Raw genomic sequence first — 22,934 nt, forward strand, 5'->3', positions numbered from 1 at the left:
TCTCCACACCACAAACATTAGACTTCAAATCTCATCAAGCTTTCCAAACTCAAGACTGATCTTGCACTTGGATTAAACTGAGATTAATCACCTGTTTTAGTTAATGATCACCTCACACAGATTTGTCTGGAAATCAAACATGGCCCTTGGTAACATGAGTGTTGATGTACCAGTCTTAGCTTGTAATAACCTGAAAATGCAGCTGCATGAAAACAGGATTACTGTATTCATTCCCATTGAAGATAGAAATTTCCCACTCTCATTATGAGGAAAAAATAAAACATCAACAAAAAGATGCATTTGCAAAGATACAAACTCAATCACGCATTTAAAAGAGCCATTTATACTTAGGAATACTTAAACTACAAACTCCTCTATTAGGCATATTGATAAAGCATGTTGTACATTGGTAAAGTAACATGCCTGTAACAACAACAAATCTCTCCTTGTCATCCTCCTCTGAGTTGGAAGAGACATCTTAGACAACAACTCCCGCTTCTTTGAAAATGGCTGCCTGTATGTCATGGATGATTGAGGCCAAGCAGTATGTTTGTTCCTCTTTTCTCGGGCAGTCAGTCACGTTGATGTTTGTGTACTTGGCCAGTCATATCCTTTGTTAGCGATTTTAATACATGCATCTACACTCGAATTTAAGACGCAGGCCATTTTTTAGAAGACAAATTGGTTTAAAAAACGCATCAACTTTTTTAGTCTAACTTTTTCATGAATAGAGAATTTGTCCTCATCAGTCAAGCACTTGTTTCACATCATTAAGGTTATTCATGCGTCCAATATGTTTGAGAGGAAAGTTCAGGAATCAGGACATCTGGGCGTAACTGTGCCCTCTGATTTACCTGAAGCTCTGTTTTATACCTTTTGGTTCTCACCTGTCCTTGATTACTTGCTTGACCTCAGGAGTTTAGGATTGAGTGTCTAAAGTTATGGATAAAACTTAATTTACGTCCAGTAGACCATACTCGCTGTCTTTCTCAAGGCACAGTGCAGATGCTATGACGAGGTGTTAAAATATGATGGCAGCAAATCACATACTTCTAATTTTGTACTTAAAATTACATTTCTCCCAAATGTATCACCAAGCAGTGCTTCTAAAATAATGATCTCTCATCACTAAAAACACTAACACTCTCTGACTGCTCTGAGACCACCATTGCTCAGGCTGCCTTTACATGGCACTCAGGCTACAATGAAAACTCCAGCTGAAATACCATTGATGGGCAGTCCTTTCCAGCCGTAGGGTGGAAGGTACTGCTGCAGGCGCTGCCACTCGGATGTGCTGAAATGCTGGCTCCTCATAAGCACAGGAACATCAAACTGGAAGAGACTGTGGAGTTGTGGATGTGCTTGTATTCTCTGCCGCAGGGACGCAGTACATTTCATAGCCTGAAGAAACAATACGTGTTATAGAAAGTGAAACGCTGCAAACAATACTATATATGTTTATTTAATTTAAATAGGTTTCTAAAATTATACATTTTCAACCACACATATGGAGTATATACAGCTATGGCCAAAAGTTTTGCATCACCCTATAGAACTAATTTAGCTTCATAAAGTAGAATGAAATCTGCTGAATGTTATTTTAACATTGAATGTTAACTGAATGTTATGTTAATTACATACCGCTTCGTAGTTCCCTTTCAATTTCGTAGTTCTCTTTCAATTTGTAGATGACCACCAATGACATTCCGTAAGGGATATGCCTGACCATTGGGTAGGTATCACCAAGCTCTCTATACTAGAGCTGCCGATAGACCCCTTGTTGGGATGATACACTCGGTCCTGCCCACCGAGGGAATAAAACTGTCATCCAGAGGAAGCCATTTCTCTTTTTTCCTTCTTAAGATAGCAAGGTAAGGCCTCTATGTCTAGCTGAACGTGTCGATAGAAAAGAGCCTCGAGTTGAATCAGCGACATTGAAAAGACAAACTTTTTGCATTTGTCTTTGTCCTTCAGTGGTCTCCTCACTCACGTGGTAGGCCGCTCTTTGTTATCCGTCTGTCGTGTGAGCGACTGCCTGTGCAGTCAGTCGCGAGTGGTTGTCTATTTCTTTCGGAGAATACTGTTCCTCCACAGGGATAGGCTTTGCCGTATCCTCACTGTTGCGCGACTCTTCCAGCTCTGCTCTCCTTCATGGGGCTAGGCCTTGCCGCATTCCCGCTGTAGAGTAGACCTCGCTCACTGCGTAGGCCTGCCCACCTTGGTGAGTCAGGCCTTGTAAACAAACAGTGTGCTCTCTCCTATACTATCTTCCTACCGTGATTTTGTTGTCTGCTTCAAAAAGTGCCCACAGTGGCTTCAGCCCTTGTGTCCCCCTGGTGCATGCTTCGCGCTGACCAGGTGTGTGTGACTGTGCAGTTAGGGTTGGCACAATTGCGTAGCGCCCCCCCCCTCCCAGTGCTTCGGTACCCCGGTGCATGCATAGCCCTTGGTACTTGGGTATGTCAGTGCACAAGTGCTTAGTGCATACGGTACACGGTGCCCAGTGCCAGAGAGTCAGTGCACAGTCACAGCATGGTATACGGTGCATAGTGCTCTCGGTACTTGGTTTGCATGGTGCACGGTGCACATGGTACTTGGTACCCACTGCTACAGCACGGTGCTGAATGGTATGTGATGCATACAGTGCATGGTACTCAGTGCGCATGGTGCGCAGTAGGCAGGTGTCTAGTACCTCGATGTGCATACTGTCCTCTGGTGCTCGGTGCCTTGTTGCCCTCTGCCTGTAGATGGTGATCCTCTCTGCTGTTGGCTATGCGCTGCTCCGGTCATGTGACTGCACGTAATCCAGGCTAGACACCCCTGTCCAGTTGCTGTGTTCAAGACTGTGTGAAATAGCTCTCTCCCGAGTTTTCTGGGGTTCCCCTGCAATTTCATTACTGGAAGCCGGCTTACCATTTCCCTAGAATCAGAAGCCCTGCTAGAAACGCTGCACAACTGCGCTGTGTTTACTACTTTTCTTTTCGACAGCCTACATCACTTTGCGATTGCAGTCTGATTTCTAACCTTACAGCGTTTGTTGTTTGTGTTTTACTCTGCTACTGCAGTTTAAAAAAATTAATAAATAAATAAATAAAGTTGCATGCGCTGCCGTGGTGACTGCTACTTTACCCTCACAACTTTGCTGTTGTGTGTGTGTGTGTATTATATATGTTTGCTTTACTGCCTTGAAGTTTAAAAATAAATAGTAGCAGTGTGATATCCACTGGGACCCAGCTCTGCAATCATGCATTCTGATTTAGATCCTTATATACAATCATTTATTTTACAAATCAAAAAAATGTAAATAAACATCTGAACAGACATTGGCTTACAACATACGGTACATATTTATAGAACTGAAATGATAGCAATATATTTTTTACTTTTCAACAGCAATCGGTTTATTATCAGATGAGCAAAAGCAACTGAACAACGTAGATAAATAAACTTAAAAAAAAACATTTTACAGAAGTGCACAGCACAAGTTATAAAAATGTATAATTTTATTTTTAATTTTTTTTCAAAAAAAGGGTATTCCTTTATCTTGAGTCTAACGCTGTTCACAATCAACACAGAATGTGCTTCTCCACACTGCCTTTCTGCACTGGGCACAGTTTTTATTGCACTTGCCTACCTGGCATTGGCGGCTCTCAACGGGGTTGCCAGCTTCAGCTGTGGGTACACAGCAGTCTCCCTCTGTTCCATATGCTTCTTACAAAGTTCCTGTGCTAACTGTAAAATATATTCTCTCCTTGGTAAATTCTTCCCCTTGCATTCTCTGTAAAGTACCCAGAAGTTGATGGCTGCTAGATCCAATACATTGTAAAACACCTGAACAGGACACCATCGGGAGCCAGCTTTCATGGAACACTTCCGTGCCATCTGATCCAAAACATCAACTCCATATTTCGTTATGTAGTAAACTCCATGGTCTCTGGTATTTATTTTCACTAGTCCCGATGCTAATTGACTGACCAAAGCAGTGCAGCTAGCAAGCATATTCTTTGCGCGCTGGATGCAGAAGAGGCTATCTCCTTTGTTTATGTCCGTGTTATCTCTGTAGTTCATTTCGGTCTCACTTGCCCATTGAAAGGTTTTCGCAGCTTTTTCCAAAGAAAAAAAAAAAATCTACTAGAGACCTGTGCTTTACATCTTTTTTGATGTCGGACAGGGTCAGACATCGGACTGGAAAGGGAAAATTGTAATGTCGGACCTAGTTCGACATAGGACCACAGAGGGTTAAACACTGCCTTCCCGCGACATACTCTTATATATATAATTAGTCTCAATCCTAAAATTCTAGATGATGCACAACTTTTGGCCTTAGCTGTAGGCACATATAAAAATCCTCTTTGTATGGCTTTTGGTTGTTTGACTACGAGATGAGATTTTCTTTGGTTAAATAAATTAAACTAAATATACTGTTCATTATCCAAGCCAAACCTGCCAGTGGCCTTGTGAGCAGAACATAGAATGGGTGTTTAAACAAGTGTGTATACCAAGCTGACTAACTCTAAGCATTATCCAGGTAAAAGTTAACATTGTTTGATCAGTGTGACCCTTTGTTTTCTTTAACCAATATATTTGAATAAATATTTAACTTTGCAGGAACTTCCACATTGCACAGTTTAAGCCCTATTTCAGCACTCAGTGGATGTGGCTGCACATACTTTAGTAGCACTTACCCAATTGTGATGTAACTTGAGCATCAAACTGATTGCTGTTAGGTTCTTTTATCAGGTGTACAAGTGTTAACAGTTAAATCTTGACATTGTCTTATCAAAAACATTTCAAGGTGTTTCACACTTTTTACCTTGCTTTGCTTGTTCATGGAGGACTTTCCCTCATCCTGAAATGCAATGCTGGTGTCCACCGTTAATCTGGAATCAATAAGAATACAAACAGACCCTCACTAAAGGGTCACGCACATGCAGGGACAACACAATTGCCATTCACATAGAACTTTGTTTGTGGCTGCAAAGATCTATGTAAATTTTGAAGTAGTTCCCATGCCCAAAACAAATAGCATAGCTTCATCAAAAACAGGATTGAGAGGAATGGTATCAGCAGACTCTATACAACAAGGACAGTTTGTGTTTTTTCAGGGTATTGGCACAGCAAAAGTAAATCAGCCAAAGCACCATTTTACTTTTCATTTGTAGTTCCGAACACTTAGATGATATGCAGAAAAAAAAGTTAATAAGAAGAAATAAGTCGCCAAGTAAGGTCAATTTCTTTTTTCTCCCATTTTTTTGCAGATTTTTGCAGACCACACGCGTATGTATATTACAGGACATTACAGTGTAATGACAATGAATTTGTTTTGTCAAGATAGAAATATACTAGGGAACGCACTTATTGTGCAACATCATCAAAAAGACGTCAAGCACTGGTCTCCTAGTTGAAAACCTGTCAATGGCAGAGTGAGACCGATAGGAGCCGAAAAAATGGGGAGATATGAGCAATACACACAGCCCCTGCACCACAGAGATAACAAAGACATAAACAAGCAAGATAGTTGCTTCCGCATCCAGTGCTCAAAGAATATCAGACATTTGCAGAACTTTGAGATGTTATACTAATACAATTAAATGACCTGTATACTCATTGAGGATTTGGTGATAAAACGAGAGATCAGGAGATGATTTATCAGTATGCATGACTATGAAGAGGTGTGCGATAAATACAGCGAACAAGGGGCTGGGCAGGGCTGGCGATGCAGTACTGAGTGTCCTGTTGATATGCAGTGCTTTTTAACCCGTTTTACTGAGAAAAAAAAATAATAATAAAACTTTTAAACAACGCATGTAAAATAAACAGCGCACGTAAAAATAAATTGGACCTGACATGCCTGACAGGCTGAATAAATGGACCACAAAGAGTTAAGTGCATTCCCAGAGGTTGCTGAAACTCCTGAAAACCTTTACTCTTCCTCATGTACATCACGATATGAAACCTTTTGAAGTTATTCAGCACACACCTCTCTCCTGAGTTCAGTTCCACTGGCTGCTGTGGAGCGATCATCTCAAACTCTCCATCCTCAGACACCAACCCTTGAGAAACCCTGTGGAAGCAAGAACATAGATACTGCCTAAGCCACTACTGCATCCCCTGAACCTGCAACCACTTCAGCTGTCCAGAGCTTGCCAACAACTACAACATGTGATAACTAATAAATAGTGGCAAGCCATGTCAATAGCTAGTTGGTGTTAGAATGACAGGAGAAAAAAATTTAAAAAGTCAAGGAAGATCATTTTATTCTCCAGGTGAAAGAGAGGAAGTATGTCCATCTCTAGTATGGTTCCAGACATACATGTTTCAAAATACATTTGTATTTCTTTTAAAACGGCACAAGAGGTCCATATAGTGAATTGAAGGGTGCTACAGGTAAGATTTGGGGAATTATTTAATCAGCTTGATCCAAGCAGAGTTATAAGGCATAGAGCTGCATGTTTGGATCTGTAGTTACCCTCCATGATCCTATAAACATGCAGCATTGTTATGTCTGCCTTTGCTGTACCAGTAAGAGAATTTCTACAAAATGTGACTCACCATTTACTCACCTATGATGTATCAGTTAAAAGAAATGACAGCACAGCTATAAAACAAAAGTCAAAACAAGCATAGCTTTGCACCGAGATCTGTGGAACTCACAGCAGCAGTAGTTACCTTGGACTACAGTGATCAATATTGATGAGTGGGTGTTTATTCATTTTCCAATGAGACTGTGGCAATGCAAATCAAATACAACCACGTCTCAGCTTGTTACAGTTAATAGGGCTCTGTTTGTTTTTTTTTTATTTTTGATCAGGTGATGTCCCTGTTTTTGAGCAAACTCTGTTCAATTAAACTCTGGGAAAAGTGTTGATTGTGAAACAAGTTCACTTTAGTTTTCTCCAGTAACTTCATTTTAGATGATTCTGTTTAATTGCTAATGTAAAAAAAGGCAGCAGCGTATTTTTTATTCAAACTGAACGCAAACAGCGAGTCAAGTTAAACTGATTTAATGAAATCGTACTTAAGAGGATATGATTATTTGCAAAACAGGTAGTTAAAATTTTAAATCTGGGAAAAGCAAATGTAACTGAACTCACTTTTTGTGTTCGGTTTGAATGAAAAATAAAAGGAGCTGCCTTTTTTTTCTATATCAATGAAACATAAATCACTCTCATTCAAGAACAAACAAAAGTGATCTTGCTTTTTCCAAGAGTTTAAATCTGCTCACTATAACTTTTTAAAAGGGGCATCATTCGACCAAAAATAAGAACGAAAAACGAAAGTATCTAGTGCAAGTACATTAGACTCTAGAGTTTCCTCTCTTGAACCTCCCTTCCTTCACATCAAGTTTTCTGCCTACTATGAAGTTTTTCAACAAAGTCTATAATAGGTGCTGCTTCTAAACCAGACTTACAACAACTTCAGTACTACAGTATAATTCTAACATTACAAAGTAGAGTTATGTAGACCTCTTGCTTATTATTTTAGGCATTGTTATTGGGTGCACAAGACAGTCACTCCAGGTTGAACTTAGTTTTATCAGGGAACCAATTCAGTTTTCTGACACCATTGAGCTGAGCTGTTCAGTGTGTTGACACGCAAACAAATCCTGTTGACCTGCAGGCCATATAAACTTCAACCTCCCTCAATCTCCTGCCTGTCACTCAACAGCAAATGCATGCAGGGACAGGGCAGACTGCTACTGTGTCACAAGCGCACAGAGCACATACAACACTATGTATGAAAACTTTGGTAGGATCAACAATCTCTGAATTAATCTTCTCGGTTTAATAATAAACTAAACCGGTAGCTTTAGAGTTACGCCTTGGCAGGCCCATGGACAGATCTTGGCAAGTCTGGTTTTGCGTCATGGTGTTGAAGTGGTTAAGAGATAATGCGAGAAAGATAAAACATACAAACAATAAATAAGAACAGTGCGCACTAAATACCTCCCACATTATTTACTTTTCAAGCTTTCACCAGGCAAAATAGTACTTATTAGAACCGTTTTCCACACATTCATTACCCTTTGTGTGCTTACAAAACTTGAAAAATTATTCCTAATCAGTTCTTTTTCTGCCATGTTGTTTAATTTGCCCTTGCAAATTCTTACTTTTTAAAAAAAATATCAAATACCTACTCATTTTGTAAAATTACCGCCGTTGCTTTGTGCTTTTAATTGAGTTTTTAATTCAGATTCCCATTTTAGACATTGAAAAAAACTAAAAACCTACCGGTATAAATTAGTGGCAGTTACCGTTGCTATGTTTTCAATGCAGTTTATTCATATTGTCGCTTTACAGTGCTGGCAGGATACAGCCTGCTTGTTTCTCTCGACTGTATAATTATTAAAAGTGAACTCCACCACCGCATGTACATTTTGTGCACTCTCCATGTTGTTGCTGTTTTGTTTTTTTCGTGCCTGTGAAAAAACTCAAATTACTATCTTCCTCAGGGTTTTCTGTGATCAGCGATCAGAAATCTGTCTTTGCTTCCTGCCTACACATTCTGATTCCCGGGCTCCCTGCTGCTTGTGACGTTATGGTGAGGGGTCTACTTAAATCGCGGTAAACCGAAGTAGACACTATTTCAGAACACTTGCTTCCTCACTAAAACAGAGTGCTGTCACTTGTTAAAGGCAAGCATGCAGCATCTCCCCTGTAGTTGACTTGCCCATACATGAGACTGCACATTCTGCATCCACTGAATTGGTTGGAAGTGAAGGTAAAGTTTTGCCAAATTTATACAGATGTGGAAACTGATTAGAAACAGCCACAAAACTTGGTTACCCAATGGCATCTGGCATGCTTTAATAAAGGCAATGTATGCAGCGCGTTCGTTGTCATGTTAATTGTCCCATCCAATAATTTATTTGATTACTACAAAAACAAAGAACACGTGGCTATTCGGCTCTAAAATTCCAACTGCGAAAAACTAAGCAGCAGGTTGAAGCGAGGTGGCTGTGCTAGATGGTTTTAGTACTGATTTAACTTGCAGACAGGAATACTTTTTGTCTGGGCTGACTTTCCAGTTTGGTTTCTGAAAGCTGTTTATTTTACATTTTGTTCAGCAGCCTCTGCACTAGCCTTTTGTTTAATGGGTGATTCTGAAGCTAAATAGCGATCGATCGAATTTTCTCCATACATTAAGATATGCAAAACAATGACCTCAATCTGCATGTACAGTTTCTTTGGGAAATTATCTTGAATCGATCATCAGCTGAAATATACTTTGCTTTTTTTGTCATCCATTTCTAATATTTTGCCTTTTAATTACATTTTAGCAACCTAAATGCAGCATCAACTTTGTCCCACCCCCAACTGCACATTATTGGTCACAGAAAAGCAGTAAAGATGCACTGATAGGCTGATTAAAACTTCATTGTCATTTGAATAGTAAACAAGAATTTTTTTTTTTTTTTTTTTTTTTTGTAAATGTTATTTGTGTACGGTTTTTGTTTGTTTTTTGCTTAAGTGCAATGCACACAGGACGGCGAAGGAATAAAAAGGGGCTATACGTATAGTTGGCGTCGCTTGTGTTGTTCGTTTAAACACGTTTTTTTTTCCTCTCTGTACTTGTCCGGTATGCATTGGCCAACTTGTAGGCAATTATTATTTAGTTCTTGTCCCTGCAAATGCTATCCTCAAAGTGGAAGCAGGTAGCATGACTAAAGGTTTGTAAATGGCTTGTTCAAACAGTACCTCAGTGTGAATGCATCGCTCGGCACTGGCTCCCCCCCCCCCCCCCCCCCCCCCCAAAAAAAAATGTATATCCCCTGGGGCACTTCTCTGCTACAATTTAACTATTGTACAAGACACCTGGAATACAGGCTTCACACAGCAAGGGTCTACGAGGTTCATTTGAATTAATACAAATCCCCTCAAGGGATTTTGGAACCCATTAATAACCAATATGGCAAGATAAAGCATGTTATGCCAACAGTAAAATGCGTCATTGTGGTAAATGAATAGCATTCCAGGCATACCATGAGATTCATCTTGTGGTATACAATTCAAATTTGGGTATACGAGGATATTTGTATTCCAAGGTTACCTGTAATAACTTTCGACTGTTCCTTGCCAAATCTTAGTTATCTGTGCAGTCATGGATACAGAGCACCAAACTGTTAGATCTATAGCACTCTCAATTCTGAAGGAAACAGGGAGATGCAGCTTTTATATCATTACAAAATACAGGTAAGGAATGTCCTGAAGATAAAGCATTCATCAGGCACACCCAACCAATCAGATGTCAAAAGTTATGCAAATATCCCCATGACCTAGATTTGTAAGCTCTGAAGATCCTGTGCTATGGAATAATAAAATATATTTAATTCCAACTGAAAGTTCTCACTAGAGATAGAACAACTGCTACTTTGGCAGTCAAATAGTTGAATAGGTCCACTAGTCATGCTTTTGATCATAGCTGGCTTGTGAATGTACTGTTTCGTACCAGTTCGCTGTATGTGCTTGTCACAAAGACGGCCGGAGTGGGGGACGTCAGACCAGAAACAGGAACCAGGAAATAAACGACAGAGAGAGGTGGAGTTTGGTGGAGCTGAGCGAATGGTTTCGCCCAGCATTTAATAAATGAACAGACAGCCAGAAAATAAACAGTTGTAAAACAAACAAAAACACAGGACACGGCACTGGTAGCCAAAATAAACAAACAAACTAAACGGACTATACAGACAAAACACGGCAAGTTTCTTTTTAACGATTATTATCATGCTTATTATTACCTTAGTCTCCAATCTCATTCTCCACTCACTGAACACAGAGCCCCGAGTGAGTGAAAACATGCAGCTTTTATGCAGCTGTACCAAGACTCGATTGCTAATCAATCATTCAATTGGAGTCGAGGTACAACTGCATGTGAATTAATAAAGTGCAATTCGCTGTGATCACATATTATTACATTTTACTTGCACGTGAAGTGCTGTGCAATCCTCGTGCCTAAATACAAATACACATTTTAAACACTCATGTTACACAGACCCGTTTATATCCCGTGTACCAATGACTATACACCAACATTAACACACAACACAAAATACACACAGGGGCGGGCACTTTGCCACAGTGCTCTGAGATATTGTAAAAGTGATTGGACCTTTTTCACTCTCTTTAGTAATGCACTAAAATATGTTAAATCAGTTGTAACCACAACTACACCTCTGTCCATCTGAACCGCACGCTTAGTTGACTGTCACTTTTGTATTGTTTAACAATATATTTATAAGGTCATTGGCACATCGAGACTAGAGCAGAATTATTAGACATCTAGTTACTAATGCTGAAAAGGTGAAACTGTTCTACCCGGTTGTTGATTTCTTAAACTGACAAAATGACAAGATAAAGTCTAGCAAAGTGGGACCCAGTAAATCAAAGTCCATCCTAGCTTACTAATTTAATTAGAGCCAAAGTTTTTGACTTCAAGGCACCTTTAGCACCTTTAATCCCAAGTGGAGGTGTCAGTGCACTGGCAGATGTTCATGTTGCTCTAAACTATAACTCTAAGCTATGCTTTGCATGCAAATACACCCCAGCTCTGCAACAAAGCAATGCAGGGATGGAAATACGACACCCATTGCAGAACAGTTTGAGCCATTCCTACAAAAAAAAAAAAAAATCAAGCAGCCAAGCATACAGTGAGTCTGTGCCTTAATTCAAACTATACCGCTCACTGTAACATAACCTAATCAAAGCTGTTATAAACAAGGTGCAATTCTGTTATTCGTGTCCAATTATTGGTTTGTTCCTGTTTCATTACATCCTTGGTGCTTTGTTTGAGCGCACATATTCATAGCAATATTTTCTCTAACAGCAACCATGACAAGATGCTTTTAGTCTAAGGGGGAGATTACTTTTTCACACGGGGGCACTGGGTGTTGCATAACTTTCTATAATAAATAAATGAAATAAGTATCAAAATGTTGTTATTTGTTCATTCAGGGTCCCTTTTTATCTAATATTAGATTTTGGTTGAAGATCTGGTAACATTCAGTGTCAAATAAGTAAAAATGCAGAAAATCTGATTGTTTATACATTGCCTGTAGCCATCATATAAAATCACTATGGAATCCAAACTGTCTTCATGTTTCAAATATAAAAGGCCATAACACCCTGTCAAATGCCTTTTCCGCATTGAGTCAACATTAATATTTGTTGTTTTGTTTTTATTGCATAATGTATAATATTAAGAGTCTGTTGGACTTTATCTGAATTGTCTGTTTGGTATAAACCCTGTTTGGTCTGGGTTAATTATTATTGAAACAATGTTTGCTAGTCTACTGGCTATAATTGACGTAAGTCATGGCCTGATGAAGTCATTTGTTTCACACTTTCTCTAAAAAAAAATCTTTATTGTGTGTAAGAATATAATCTAGTGAACTTCCCATGTGGTGCAGAGTAAAATCTTTAACCTTAGGATTCATAGTTTTCCATACATCCATGAAGCCTACCTCTGAATGTCGCTCTTCTCAGTATAGCTGCAGTTTATGTTGTATGTAACTTTGGGTGTCTAGTTTCGCATTCATTATTAAATTTAAACCCCCAGCTAAAATTGTTAAACTCTTAGTTTCAACTGCAAGCAAACTCATAATTTTACTCATAGATTCCTGTCTTTCTGGTGGGTTATATACAGGTAGTGGACAAAAATCAAAACACCTGGGTAAATGAGGGACACCAAGTATATTGAAAGCAATGGCTTCCACATAGGTGTGGCTCATGCGTTAATTAAGCAAACAACATCCCAGCATGCATAAAAATGTATAACAATGCTGCACAGGCCTGGTTGCCTATAATTTTGGCTAGCATGGTTGCATGAGGAGACTTCAGTGACTTTGAAAGAGGGGTGATTGTTGGGGCATGTTTGGCAGGAGCTTCAGTGACCAAGACAGCTTAACTTGCTGATGTTTCACAAGCAACGGTGTCTAAAATGATGTTGGCATGGAACTCCCGAGGGAAAGACATCACCAGCAAAGGGCAACAGTGGGCGGAAGTGCATACTCCAGAATCGTGATATCCATGCATTAATTCGAAGTGCAAGGCAAAACAAGCGAGCAACTGTAGATCAATTGACTGCAAATTTCACACTGGGGCGCGAGCAGCCAATTTCATCCAAAAATTGTCTGCTGAGAACTCCTAACCGCTCATCACACCTGGCAACGCGATATGGTCAGATGAGTCATCCTTCACCAAATGGACGAGTGCACATGTGACGTCAACCTAAAGAACTCTACAGCCGAGTGCTTGGTTCCAACAGTGAGGGGTTCTGGTGGTTCCGTAATGATGTGGGGCGCATTTTCCTGGCATGGTTTGGGTGCACTCATTCCCTTAGAAGGCAAGGTCAATGCTAATCGCTACTTAATGGTACTGAGTGATCATCTTCACCCCATATTGCAACATTTCTTTCCTGTCGGGGGGGGGGGGGGGCAGTTTTTCATGCTCATTTTTTGTCAAATGTGTCTCTTGTAGAAATATAATAATAATAATAATATATTTTTTTTCCTTTTTAATAGGACTATTTTAGACAATTTACACAATGATATAAACTTAAGATATTTTGTATCCATCTAATCTATCATTATTTTAATTGCTTTCTGTGCACTACATCTCCGATGTCCCATTTCAGCTTTGTTACACTCTTCCCGTCTGTTTTGAACTCTCCTGCCCCCTTTCAACCTGTTTAACCTTTCACATTTTTCAGTCCAGTTTATGTATTTTTAACTTTTCATTTTCTCCATTTTGTGCAGCACAATTTTACACCCCCCCCCCCCCCCCAAAAAAAAAAAAACTCTAATTTATAGCTAGTACAACTATAATACATCTTAATACTAATGTATTTAACAAAGTAGTATGCAATACAGATTTGACTTTCAAAACTGCCACCGTAAAGCCAGGGTAGCTATCGACAGTCCCATGGAACATCCATGTATTTTTTGCCACATTTGATTCTTGGGCATTGAATCATATTTACCCTTTTTTTTTTTTTTTTTTCTTTAAATCAGCATTTTCTACAATGAACTTCATCAACACTTTGGTTCAAGTCTGACAAAAACATTTGCAAGTGCCACAGCTCCCACTGACAATATTTTACCCCAGTCCCCCCTTGACCCCTTAACATTTAACTGTGCACCCATGTTATATATTGTAGTAAACAAAAAGATGAAGAACTGCAGTAATGCTTTTAACCCTGCACTGGGGATTCAGTATATGCTAGTTTACCTACCGTAAACCTGGTTCCCTGAAAGAGAAGATGGCCACCAAACATCTTTATGGGATACACTCCTGCCTATTGGTAGGTGTCACTGAGCTCCTATATCAAAGCTGCCGATAGGCCTCCTTCCCCCAGTGACATCCTCGGTCCCGCCTCCCGAGGGTACTTAACCGTCACATAGGGGGAAGAACCACCGTTATGTCGACCGAAGCAACCTCGCGGTTGCTGGCTATCTTCTCTATCAGGGAACCAGGTTTACGGTGGGTAAACTAGCTTTCCCTTTCAATTAAAAAATGGCCACCAAACATCGTTATGGGAAAGGTGTACCAGAGCCATCGCGAGGGAGAAAAGAAAGGCAGCATATGAGGGACGCTTTAGCCCTGCCTGAACGAGGTCAGCGGCGTGAGCGTACAACCTCGAGGACCCTAGTGCCCACAGAAGGCAACGAGGGATCTACCACATTCAGGAGGTAGAACCTGGCAAAGGTATGCAGGGTAGCCCAGCTAGCCGCATCGCAAATTTCAGCCATGGAGGCACCTAGGAAGAGGGCCCATGACGTAGCCACACCTCTTGTGGAATGTGCAGCTATCCGTCCAGGTGGGGGTAAGCCAGCACTATCATATGCAGTCGAGACTGTGTCTGCAATCCAATGCGACAGCCATCGCTTGGAGAGGGGCTGTCCCATGGTCCGTGTTCCATGGCAGACGAAGATTTGGTCAGACTGACGCAGTGCTCTTGTCCTATCCACATAACATCTCAATGCCCAAACTGGGCAAAGAAGGTTCAATTTGCTATCCTCGTCTATCGCAAACGGAGGAGGATGGAAGGACTCCAGTTCCACGGATTGATTCACGTAGAAGGCTGTAACCACCTTGGGGAGAAAAGCAGGGTTTGTACGCAGTGACACTCTGCTACCACCATCCCAAATACGCATACAGGAGCTATGCACAGATGGCGCATGCAGCTCACTAACCCTCTTTGCGGAGGTGACAGCCAAGAAGAAGGCTGTCTTCATGGACAGGTGCTTCAACTCAATGGAGTATATAGGCTCAAATGGGGCCTACATGAGAGCCTCCAGTATAATCTCAAGGCTCCATTTGGGGAGAGTGGCCCTCCTAGGAGGGCGCAATCGCCGAGCACCTAGGAGAAAACATACAGTCAACGGGGGCATGGCAAGCAGAAATAGCCACTAGGTAAACCTTCAGTGTGGAAGGTGATCCACCAGCCTCAAACAGATCTTGCAGAAACTGCAAGATGGCAGGCATGGGACAGGAGATTGAATCATGACCGTTAGAACGTCACCAATCCAACATTCCACTTACAGGCATACAGTGACCTAGTGGAACACACCCTAGCATTCTGCAGCATACCCATGACCGCGTCTGAAAGCCCTATGGCTGACCAGCGGTCTCTTTCAGGGGCCAGACCCAAAGCTGGAGCCTACCTGGCTCTGGGTGCCAAAGTGTGCCTCTCGTCTGACTGAGAAGATCCTGGTGAAGCGGAATTTCCCAGGATGGGCCGTTCAATGGTTAGCACAGGAATGAAAACCAGATTCTCCTGGGTCACTTGGGGGCCATGAGGAGAACCGATGCCTTCTTTGACTGGACTTTTGAGAAAGGCTGGGAGCAATGGCGGAGGTGGGAAAACGTAAAGGAGTGCTCTGGGCCATATGTGGGCTAGGGCATTGACGCCGAGTGGACTGCCGCAGTGGTTGAGGGAGTACTATAGGGGGCAGTGTGTCGTCTCCGCCGAGTCGAAGAGATTGACCTATGCCTTCCTAAAACATTCCCAAATGCACTCCACCACCTGAGGGTGGAGCCGCCACTCCGAGGGGTGTGGGCCCTCCCTCGAGAGGAGGTCTGCCGCTCAATTCTCCACGCCTGAACATGCGTTGCCCAAAGGGACAGCAAGTTCTGTTGGGCACAAATCAGCAGCCTGATGGCTAGGCGGTGCAACCCCGGGGACCGAAGGCCACCCTGGTGGTTGACATATGCCACCACTGATGTATTGTCTGTGCGGATCAGCACATGTCTGTTCCGCACCACGGGTAGGAAGTACTGGAGGGCAAGGAACACCGCTTGCAGCTCCAATATGTTGATATGCAGGGACGTCCTGCAGCCCGACCAGGTCCGCTGACTCCTCTGCCTTCGCAGACCACGCCCCAACCCGAGTTGGAGGCATCCGTCGTCACTACCCTGCCGGTATAAACTGGCCCCATTCGGACTCCTTGGTGCAGGTGAGAGGGAATCTTCCACCAGCGCAGGGCCACCATACCAGCCAGACACACTGTCAGCCGACGGTGCCTGTCGCGTTTGGGATGCAACCTGAATGCATTGAGCCACGCCTGCAGTGGGCGCTTGCATAATAAACCCTGCTCGATGCTGCTGCCATCAGACTCAGAAGTTTGTGGCCAAAACAAGGGACACCTTCGATCCGTGCCGAAACAGAGGTGGTTTTGTAAAGCTGCTACCCTGTCGTCCGACAGGTATGCATGCATCATGGTGGAGTCTAGCCGGAGCCCCCATACGTTATGCACTGTGCTGGCATCGTTGATGGTGAGGCCCAGCCTCACTAGATGCTCCGTCACTAGCACCGTGTGGGCCACCGCTCCCTCCCGCGACTGGGAACAGATCAACCAGTCGTCAAGGTAATTCATCACTCTGACTCCTTGCAGCCAAAAGGGGGCGAGGACCGCGTCTACGCAGTTTGAAAATGTATGGGGAGCTAGGGAGAGGAAGAACGGCAGCACAGAAAACTCGTACGCATTGCCCTGAAGGCGAAGAGGAGATATTTCCTGTGCTGTGGACAAATGGGAACGTGAAAATATACATCCCGTAAGTCCACCTTGGTGAACCAGTCGCCCAGCCGGACAGACTGGAGAATGCGACAATGAGTCAGCATGTGGAGTCCAGGATGGGGCGAAAGACACCGTCCCTCTTCGGTACCAGAAAGTATCTCGAGTAGAAACCCTCTCCGAGAGAGGTAGGATCTATGAGACAAATGGTGCGCTTGTCCAGCAAGGCTGCCACTTCGGTCTGGAGCACCAAGGTGGAAAGCAGGTCCGTTATGAAAATAGTCGTGACGCCGTGAAAAGGAAGAGTTCCCAAACGAAACTGAAGCACTTAACCGTATTATACGGTTGCGAGCACCCACACGTCAGAGATGCAAACACGCCAGTAGTACAGCTGTTGTGCCATGAATCGGGTCTGAGGCTACAAACTTTCAGGGGCCCTGTCAGGGCGGCTAGGGCGGAGCTAGCGTGGGCGGGTGTCTAGGGTGGAAACCCTGGAACTGCCGTCGTGGTTGTTGCTGCGTGGGGTGGCTACGGCCACAATCACAACGCTGAGGGAGGGTCCTGTCTCTCGCCTGAGATGAGGCCTGTAGGCATTGCCTAAGGTCACCTGGCGGGGCTGTTGGAACCGGCACCATCGGGCTGACCGTTCGCGGCTCGACCTGAACCGTGCCGGAGTGGGGGGTTAGGGAATAATGTAGCTACCTGCCTCGATACCTTGCATTCCTGAAGGCTCTGCTGAAAGATGTCCTCCACTGCTGGACCAAAGGCGTGTCCTGGAGATATGGGCACGTCCAAAAGCGAGGCCTTATCAGCGTCAGGCACACTCTGGTAGCAGGGCATCACGCAAAACTCCGTCCAGGTATGCAGTGAACATGTTGGACGTGTTCGCTAGCCAGGTACTTTAGGCTTCCGTCACATAGGCTCTACCGACGTGTGTCTCCATTATCCAGCTTTCAGCACAAAGTGCAGGGGAACTAGCAGTAGCTTATGCAGCACTTGTTATGAGAAGACAGGGCTCAATGCAATACAGAGGTCTTACCTTACCGATGTGAGAAGCGAAATAGGGTGGTTCTTCTTCTGCGAGACTGTTAAGTACCCTCAGGAGGCGGGACTGAGGATGTCACTGGGAGAAGGGGGCCAGCTTTGATATAGGAGCTGAGTGACACTTGCCAGTAGGCAGGAGTGTATCCCATAACGATGTTTGGTGGCCATCTTCGATTCGAAAGAGAAACAAAAATTCCATAGCAAACACTTTAATTAGAAGACTTTTAGTGTCTTCAAATGTTGTAATATTCAGCACCATAGTGTGGATGTTTAGTCAATCAGAGCGTTGTCACATTTGTGCAGCCCTGTCTTGTAAAGAAATACAGGCAAATGCAAAGATAAGGGCCCATAAAGAAAATGGCTTTGCGATCATTTTTACCTGTTTTGAAGATCAAAAACCTCAAGCGCTGGACATTTGATGGTCGAGACACTATTGTATTGCTGCCAGGCTATGATAAAAGTGGTATCCCATCAATTTATCACGCACTTTTCACCACCAGCAATTCATCACCAGCGACAATTCATCATGGACAATAAATCACTGATTAAGGCCACAATATATCATAAAATCTCTGCTAAAAACAAATAAAGCTACAATAAATCATAAATAACAGATACAGGAAGTATTCACTTACAAATTACATAAATAAAACCCATAATGTACTAACTTTTACTAGTTCGTGACCACCCAACCAACAAACAAACAAGCAAAAAAAAAACAAAAACAAATAACAAGTTTGCTTTTCAAACCTTTATTTTAACACTAGAAGCGCGAAATGTCGAACTACCTACAAGCGCCGCGCCGGTCACTTTCACCTGCAGCGTTTTAAACAGCTGTGATATGATAACTGTCGCTGGTGATGAATTGTTAGTGATAAATTGTCATATATCTGAGAAGAGTAGTAAACTGTGAATGTAGGCTCTCTCCTTCTCAACATGTTGCAGGGCTTTCTAGGCTTTGACTGCCAAATGCAATCCCTATAACACTGAAAACACACACACATTTTGAAATGCAATTCAACAGATCATTAACAGGCAAACTGCTGACAACAATCTTCCACTAACCAAGGACTACCAAACATCTACTATAACTAGCATCCTGCAGTTGTATACACAAAAAAGGGAGTTGAAATAGCAAATGAAAGTTACAGGTGGAGGCCCAAACAACAATATTCTAGGAACCACCACAAGCCAGTTACAATTTACAGGCATCTTGAAAACACCAGAAGTTATACAACATGCCAACATTTCACTGGCTTATCTATGACATCTAAATACCACTTATCCAATTTGAAATAAATCATTCTGTTATGTACATACTGTTGGCATGTGCCATGGTCAGTAGCCAATAGATCGGATTGTGAATTTACAGCCACTGTGGGGGATGTGCGTTACCGACATCCTTATTTAATTAGAAATGCACTCCACACACAAAACTAACAGACAACTTGGCACCATTGAAACAAGGTGCCCTTGCAGGCAAACTGGAATTGGTTGGCCGTAGAGTATAAACCTCCCCATCTCCATAGGGTGGTCACCCCAGGCTTTTCTCAAAGTGTTCTCAAAGGAAATGCAGGGAAGCCTCCACTTGCACTACCCTGTACTGAGGGGAAAGAAAGTCAGCTGAACCTGAGATAAAAAACACAGACAAATTGTGTTGAACAGTCAGGGGAAGCCTTAGCTCAATGAAAAGAAACCATAGAAGAAGTTGTAAAGTGTGGCTGAAAACTTCAGTTCTGGTTAACAGGCCCTTGTGCAGCAAACACTTTTAAGTCACTCGAGCTAACTGTGGGTAATCCCTCTTAGCGATACTAATTTTAAACCATGTATAAATGCAACTGTGGCATACATTTCCTCATGCCTTCACAGCCACAGCCAAATCTATAGGTATAGATGCCTCCCCTCTATCTGCATTGTGATGATTTGCTCTCCTCAGAGAGGATAACAAAGACTAATATACCCATCCCGCAAACTATACAGACAGAAGGCATTTGATTTCTTTTAATATTTGGTTGGTGTATGCAGTTCATATAATAAACACAATTCATGGAAGTCTGTACCACCCCTAACACACTGAAAGCCACCAGGGAGACAGAAGGTCAGAACAGCTGGGTTCAGGTAGGCAGAAGCAGGGAAAAAAAGAAACTTCGTCAAAAATAGCCACCAGAAATCAAAACAACCAACAAATTTGAGCCTCTTCAAAATTTTGATGAGCAAAAACAACATCAGGAGAATGAAAGGAACATCCAGGACCCTATTAACAGTGGTGACCAGACATCAAAAAGAAGGGAGGTCATGATTACTGGGGACTCCATATTGAGAAACACAGCAAGTTCAATTCGCAGTTTGGACCCCCTTACTACAACAGTGTGCTGCCTTCCAGGAGCCTCTGTCACGCACATCACTGAGAATGTGGACAGGTTCTTAAAAAGAACAGGAGGCAACCCGGTAGTAGTCATCCACATTGGTACAAACAACATTGGAAGAGACAGGCCAAAACAAATTTCATTCAAAAAACAAAACAAATTCAGAGAGCTAGGAAGGCAATTAAAAGACAATACCGAAACTGTGGTATTTTCTGGGATACTGCCAGCACCTTGCAAAGAAACATATGGACAGCTGGAAATAATTAATCTAAAAGCATGGCTGAAGATGTGGTGCACAATGGAAGGCTTCACCTATCTTGATCATTGGACCACATTCTACAACAAGGAGAATAATAATAGGAGCATGCTATAGACCGCCAGATTCAGACGGTGAGTAAAATAATCTGTTATACAATGACATTAGAAATGCGTGTAGCAAAGGAAAAGCCATACTAATGGGGGATTTCAACTTTCCCCATATAAAATGGGAAAACCCGGTGGGGAGCATGACGAACGAAATTCAAATGGTGGAAATGACAAACAACTGCTTTCTTACACAATTTGTCAAGGCACCGACCATAGGGGAGGCATGCCGTGATTTAGTCTTTTCAAATAACAAAGACAGAATAACTAAAACAGAGGTCAGAGAACCACTAGCAAACTCAGACCACAACATGGTCTCATTTGACGTGTTTTTTAAAACCCCAAAAGTAATGACTAAAGCTAAGGTTTACAATTTTAGAAAAGCAAACTATGAAGGTATGAAACAGAAACTAACAGAAGTAGATTGGAGTAAATTAGAGAAAACATCCACAGAAAAAAGATGGCTGTTCTTCAAAAATGTACTACTAGAGGCGCAAAACAATTGCATCCCTAAAGGACAAATCTAAATGTAAAACTAAATTGCCAAAATGGTTTAATAGATCAATTAAAAAAATATTCAGAGAAAAAAGGCAATTTACAGAGCGTTAAAAAGGGACCAAAAACAAAGTACACAGAAAGAGTACACGGAACTACAGACGCAAGTCAAAAAGGTAGTTAGAAAGGCCAAGAGAGAAATAGAACTGAACATTGCTAAGGGGGCTAAAACAATTCCAAAATGTTTTTCCAATATTACAACAGCAAGAAAACATTCAAAGAGGAGATTAATTGTCTAAGAGATACAAATTGCAAAATCATAGATAAAGAAAAAAAAAATGGCAAATATATTAAATGATTACTTTTCAAAAGTTTTTACAAAGGAAGATACGGACAACATGCCCCACGTCATCCAGTTCCTATCCAGTTTTAAATAACTTTAGCATAACCGAGGCAGAAGTGTTAAAGGGACTAGGAGCTCTTAAAATAAACAAATCCCCTGGGCCGGATGAGATCCTCCCAATAATACTCAAAGAAATGAAAGAAGTTATTTACAAACCACTAACCAAGATCATGCAACAGTCTCTTGACACAGGGGTTGTACCGACAGACTGGAAAATTGCAAACGTAATACCGATCCACAAAAAGGGAAACAAAACTGAACCAGGTAACTACAGCCCAATAAGCCTGGCTTCTATAATATGCAAACTTATGGAAACTATAATAAGATCCAAAATGGAAAATTACCTATATGGTAACAGTATCCTGGGAGACAGACAACATGGTTTTAGGAAAGGGAGATTGTGTCTAACTAACCTGCTCGATTTTTTTGAGGATGCAACATCGATAATGGATAATTGCAAAGCATATGACATGGTTTATTTAGATTTCCAGAAAGCTTTTGACAAAGTCCCGCATAAAAGATTAATTCTCAAACTGAACGCAGTAGGGATTCAAGGAAACACATGTACATTAGGGAGTGGTTAACATGTAGAAAACAGAAAGTACTGATTAGAGGAGAAACCTCAGAATGGAGTGTGGTAACCAATGGAGTACCACAGGGATCAGTATTAGGTCCTCTGCTATTCCTAATCTACATTAATGATTTAGATTCTGGTATAGTAAGCAAACTTGTTAAATTCGCAGACGCACAAAAATAGTAGGAGTGGCAAACACTGTTGCAGCAGCAAAGGTCATTCAAAATGACCTAGACAAGATTCAGAAATGGGCAGACACATGGCAAATGACATTTAATAGAGAAAAAGTTAAGGTACTGCACGCAAGAAATAAAAATGTTCATTATAAATATCATATGGGAGATATTGAAATTAAAGGAGGTCTCTATGAAAAAGACCTAGGAGTTTTTGTTGACTCAGAAATGTCTTCATCTAGACAATGTGGGAAAGCTATAAAAAAAAAAGGCCAACAAGATGCTCGTATACATTGTGAAAAATGTTGAATTTAAATCAAGGGAAGTAATGTTAAAACGGTACACTGCATTAGTAAGACCTCATCTTGAATATTGTGTTCAGTTCTGGTCACCTCGCTAGAAAAAGGATATTGCTGCTCTAGAAAGACTGCAAAGAAGAGCGACCAGAATTATTCCGGGTTTAAAAGGCATATCATATGCAGACAGGCTAAAAGAATTGAATCTA

General features: G+C 41.8%; 1 protein-coding gene across 1 annotated transcript in view; it reads right to left on the minus strand.

The window, feature by feature from the left end:
• st6galnac2 (ST6 (alpha-N-acetyl-neuraminyl-2,3-beta-galactosyl-1,3)-N-acetylgalactosaminide alpha-2,6-sialyltransferase 2) overlaps positions 1 to 22,934 on the minus strand; it is a 50,386-nt gene that overhangs the window by 25,369 nt on the left and 2,083 nt on the right. Inside the window, exons 2-4 of the mRNA XM_041221034.1 lie at positions 5,981 to 6,064; positions 4,814 to 4,880; positions 1,227 to 1,401 (exon numbers count right to left, since the gene is read on the minus strand). Of these exons, the coding sequence (XP_041076968.1) occupies positions 1,227 to 1,401; positions 4,814 to 4,880; positions 5,981 to 6,064 (326 nt within the window). The remainder of the gene's footprint in view (positions 1 to 1,226; positions 1,402 to 4,813; positions 4,881 to 5,980; positions 6,065 to 22,934) is intronic.

The sequence above is a fragment of the Polyodon spathula genome, chromosome 20 (genome assembly GCF_017654505.1).
Source record: "Polyodon spathula isolate WHYD16114869_AA chromosome 20, ASM1765450v1, whole genome shotgun sequence".
Taxonomy (NCBI): Eukaryota; Metazoa; Chordata; class Actinopteri; order Acipenseriformes; family Polyodontidae; genus Polyodon; species Polyodon spathula.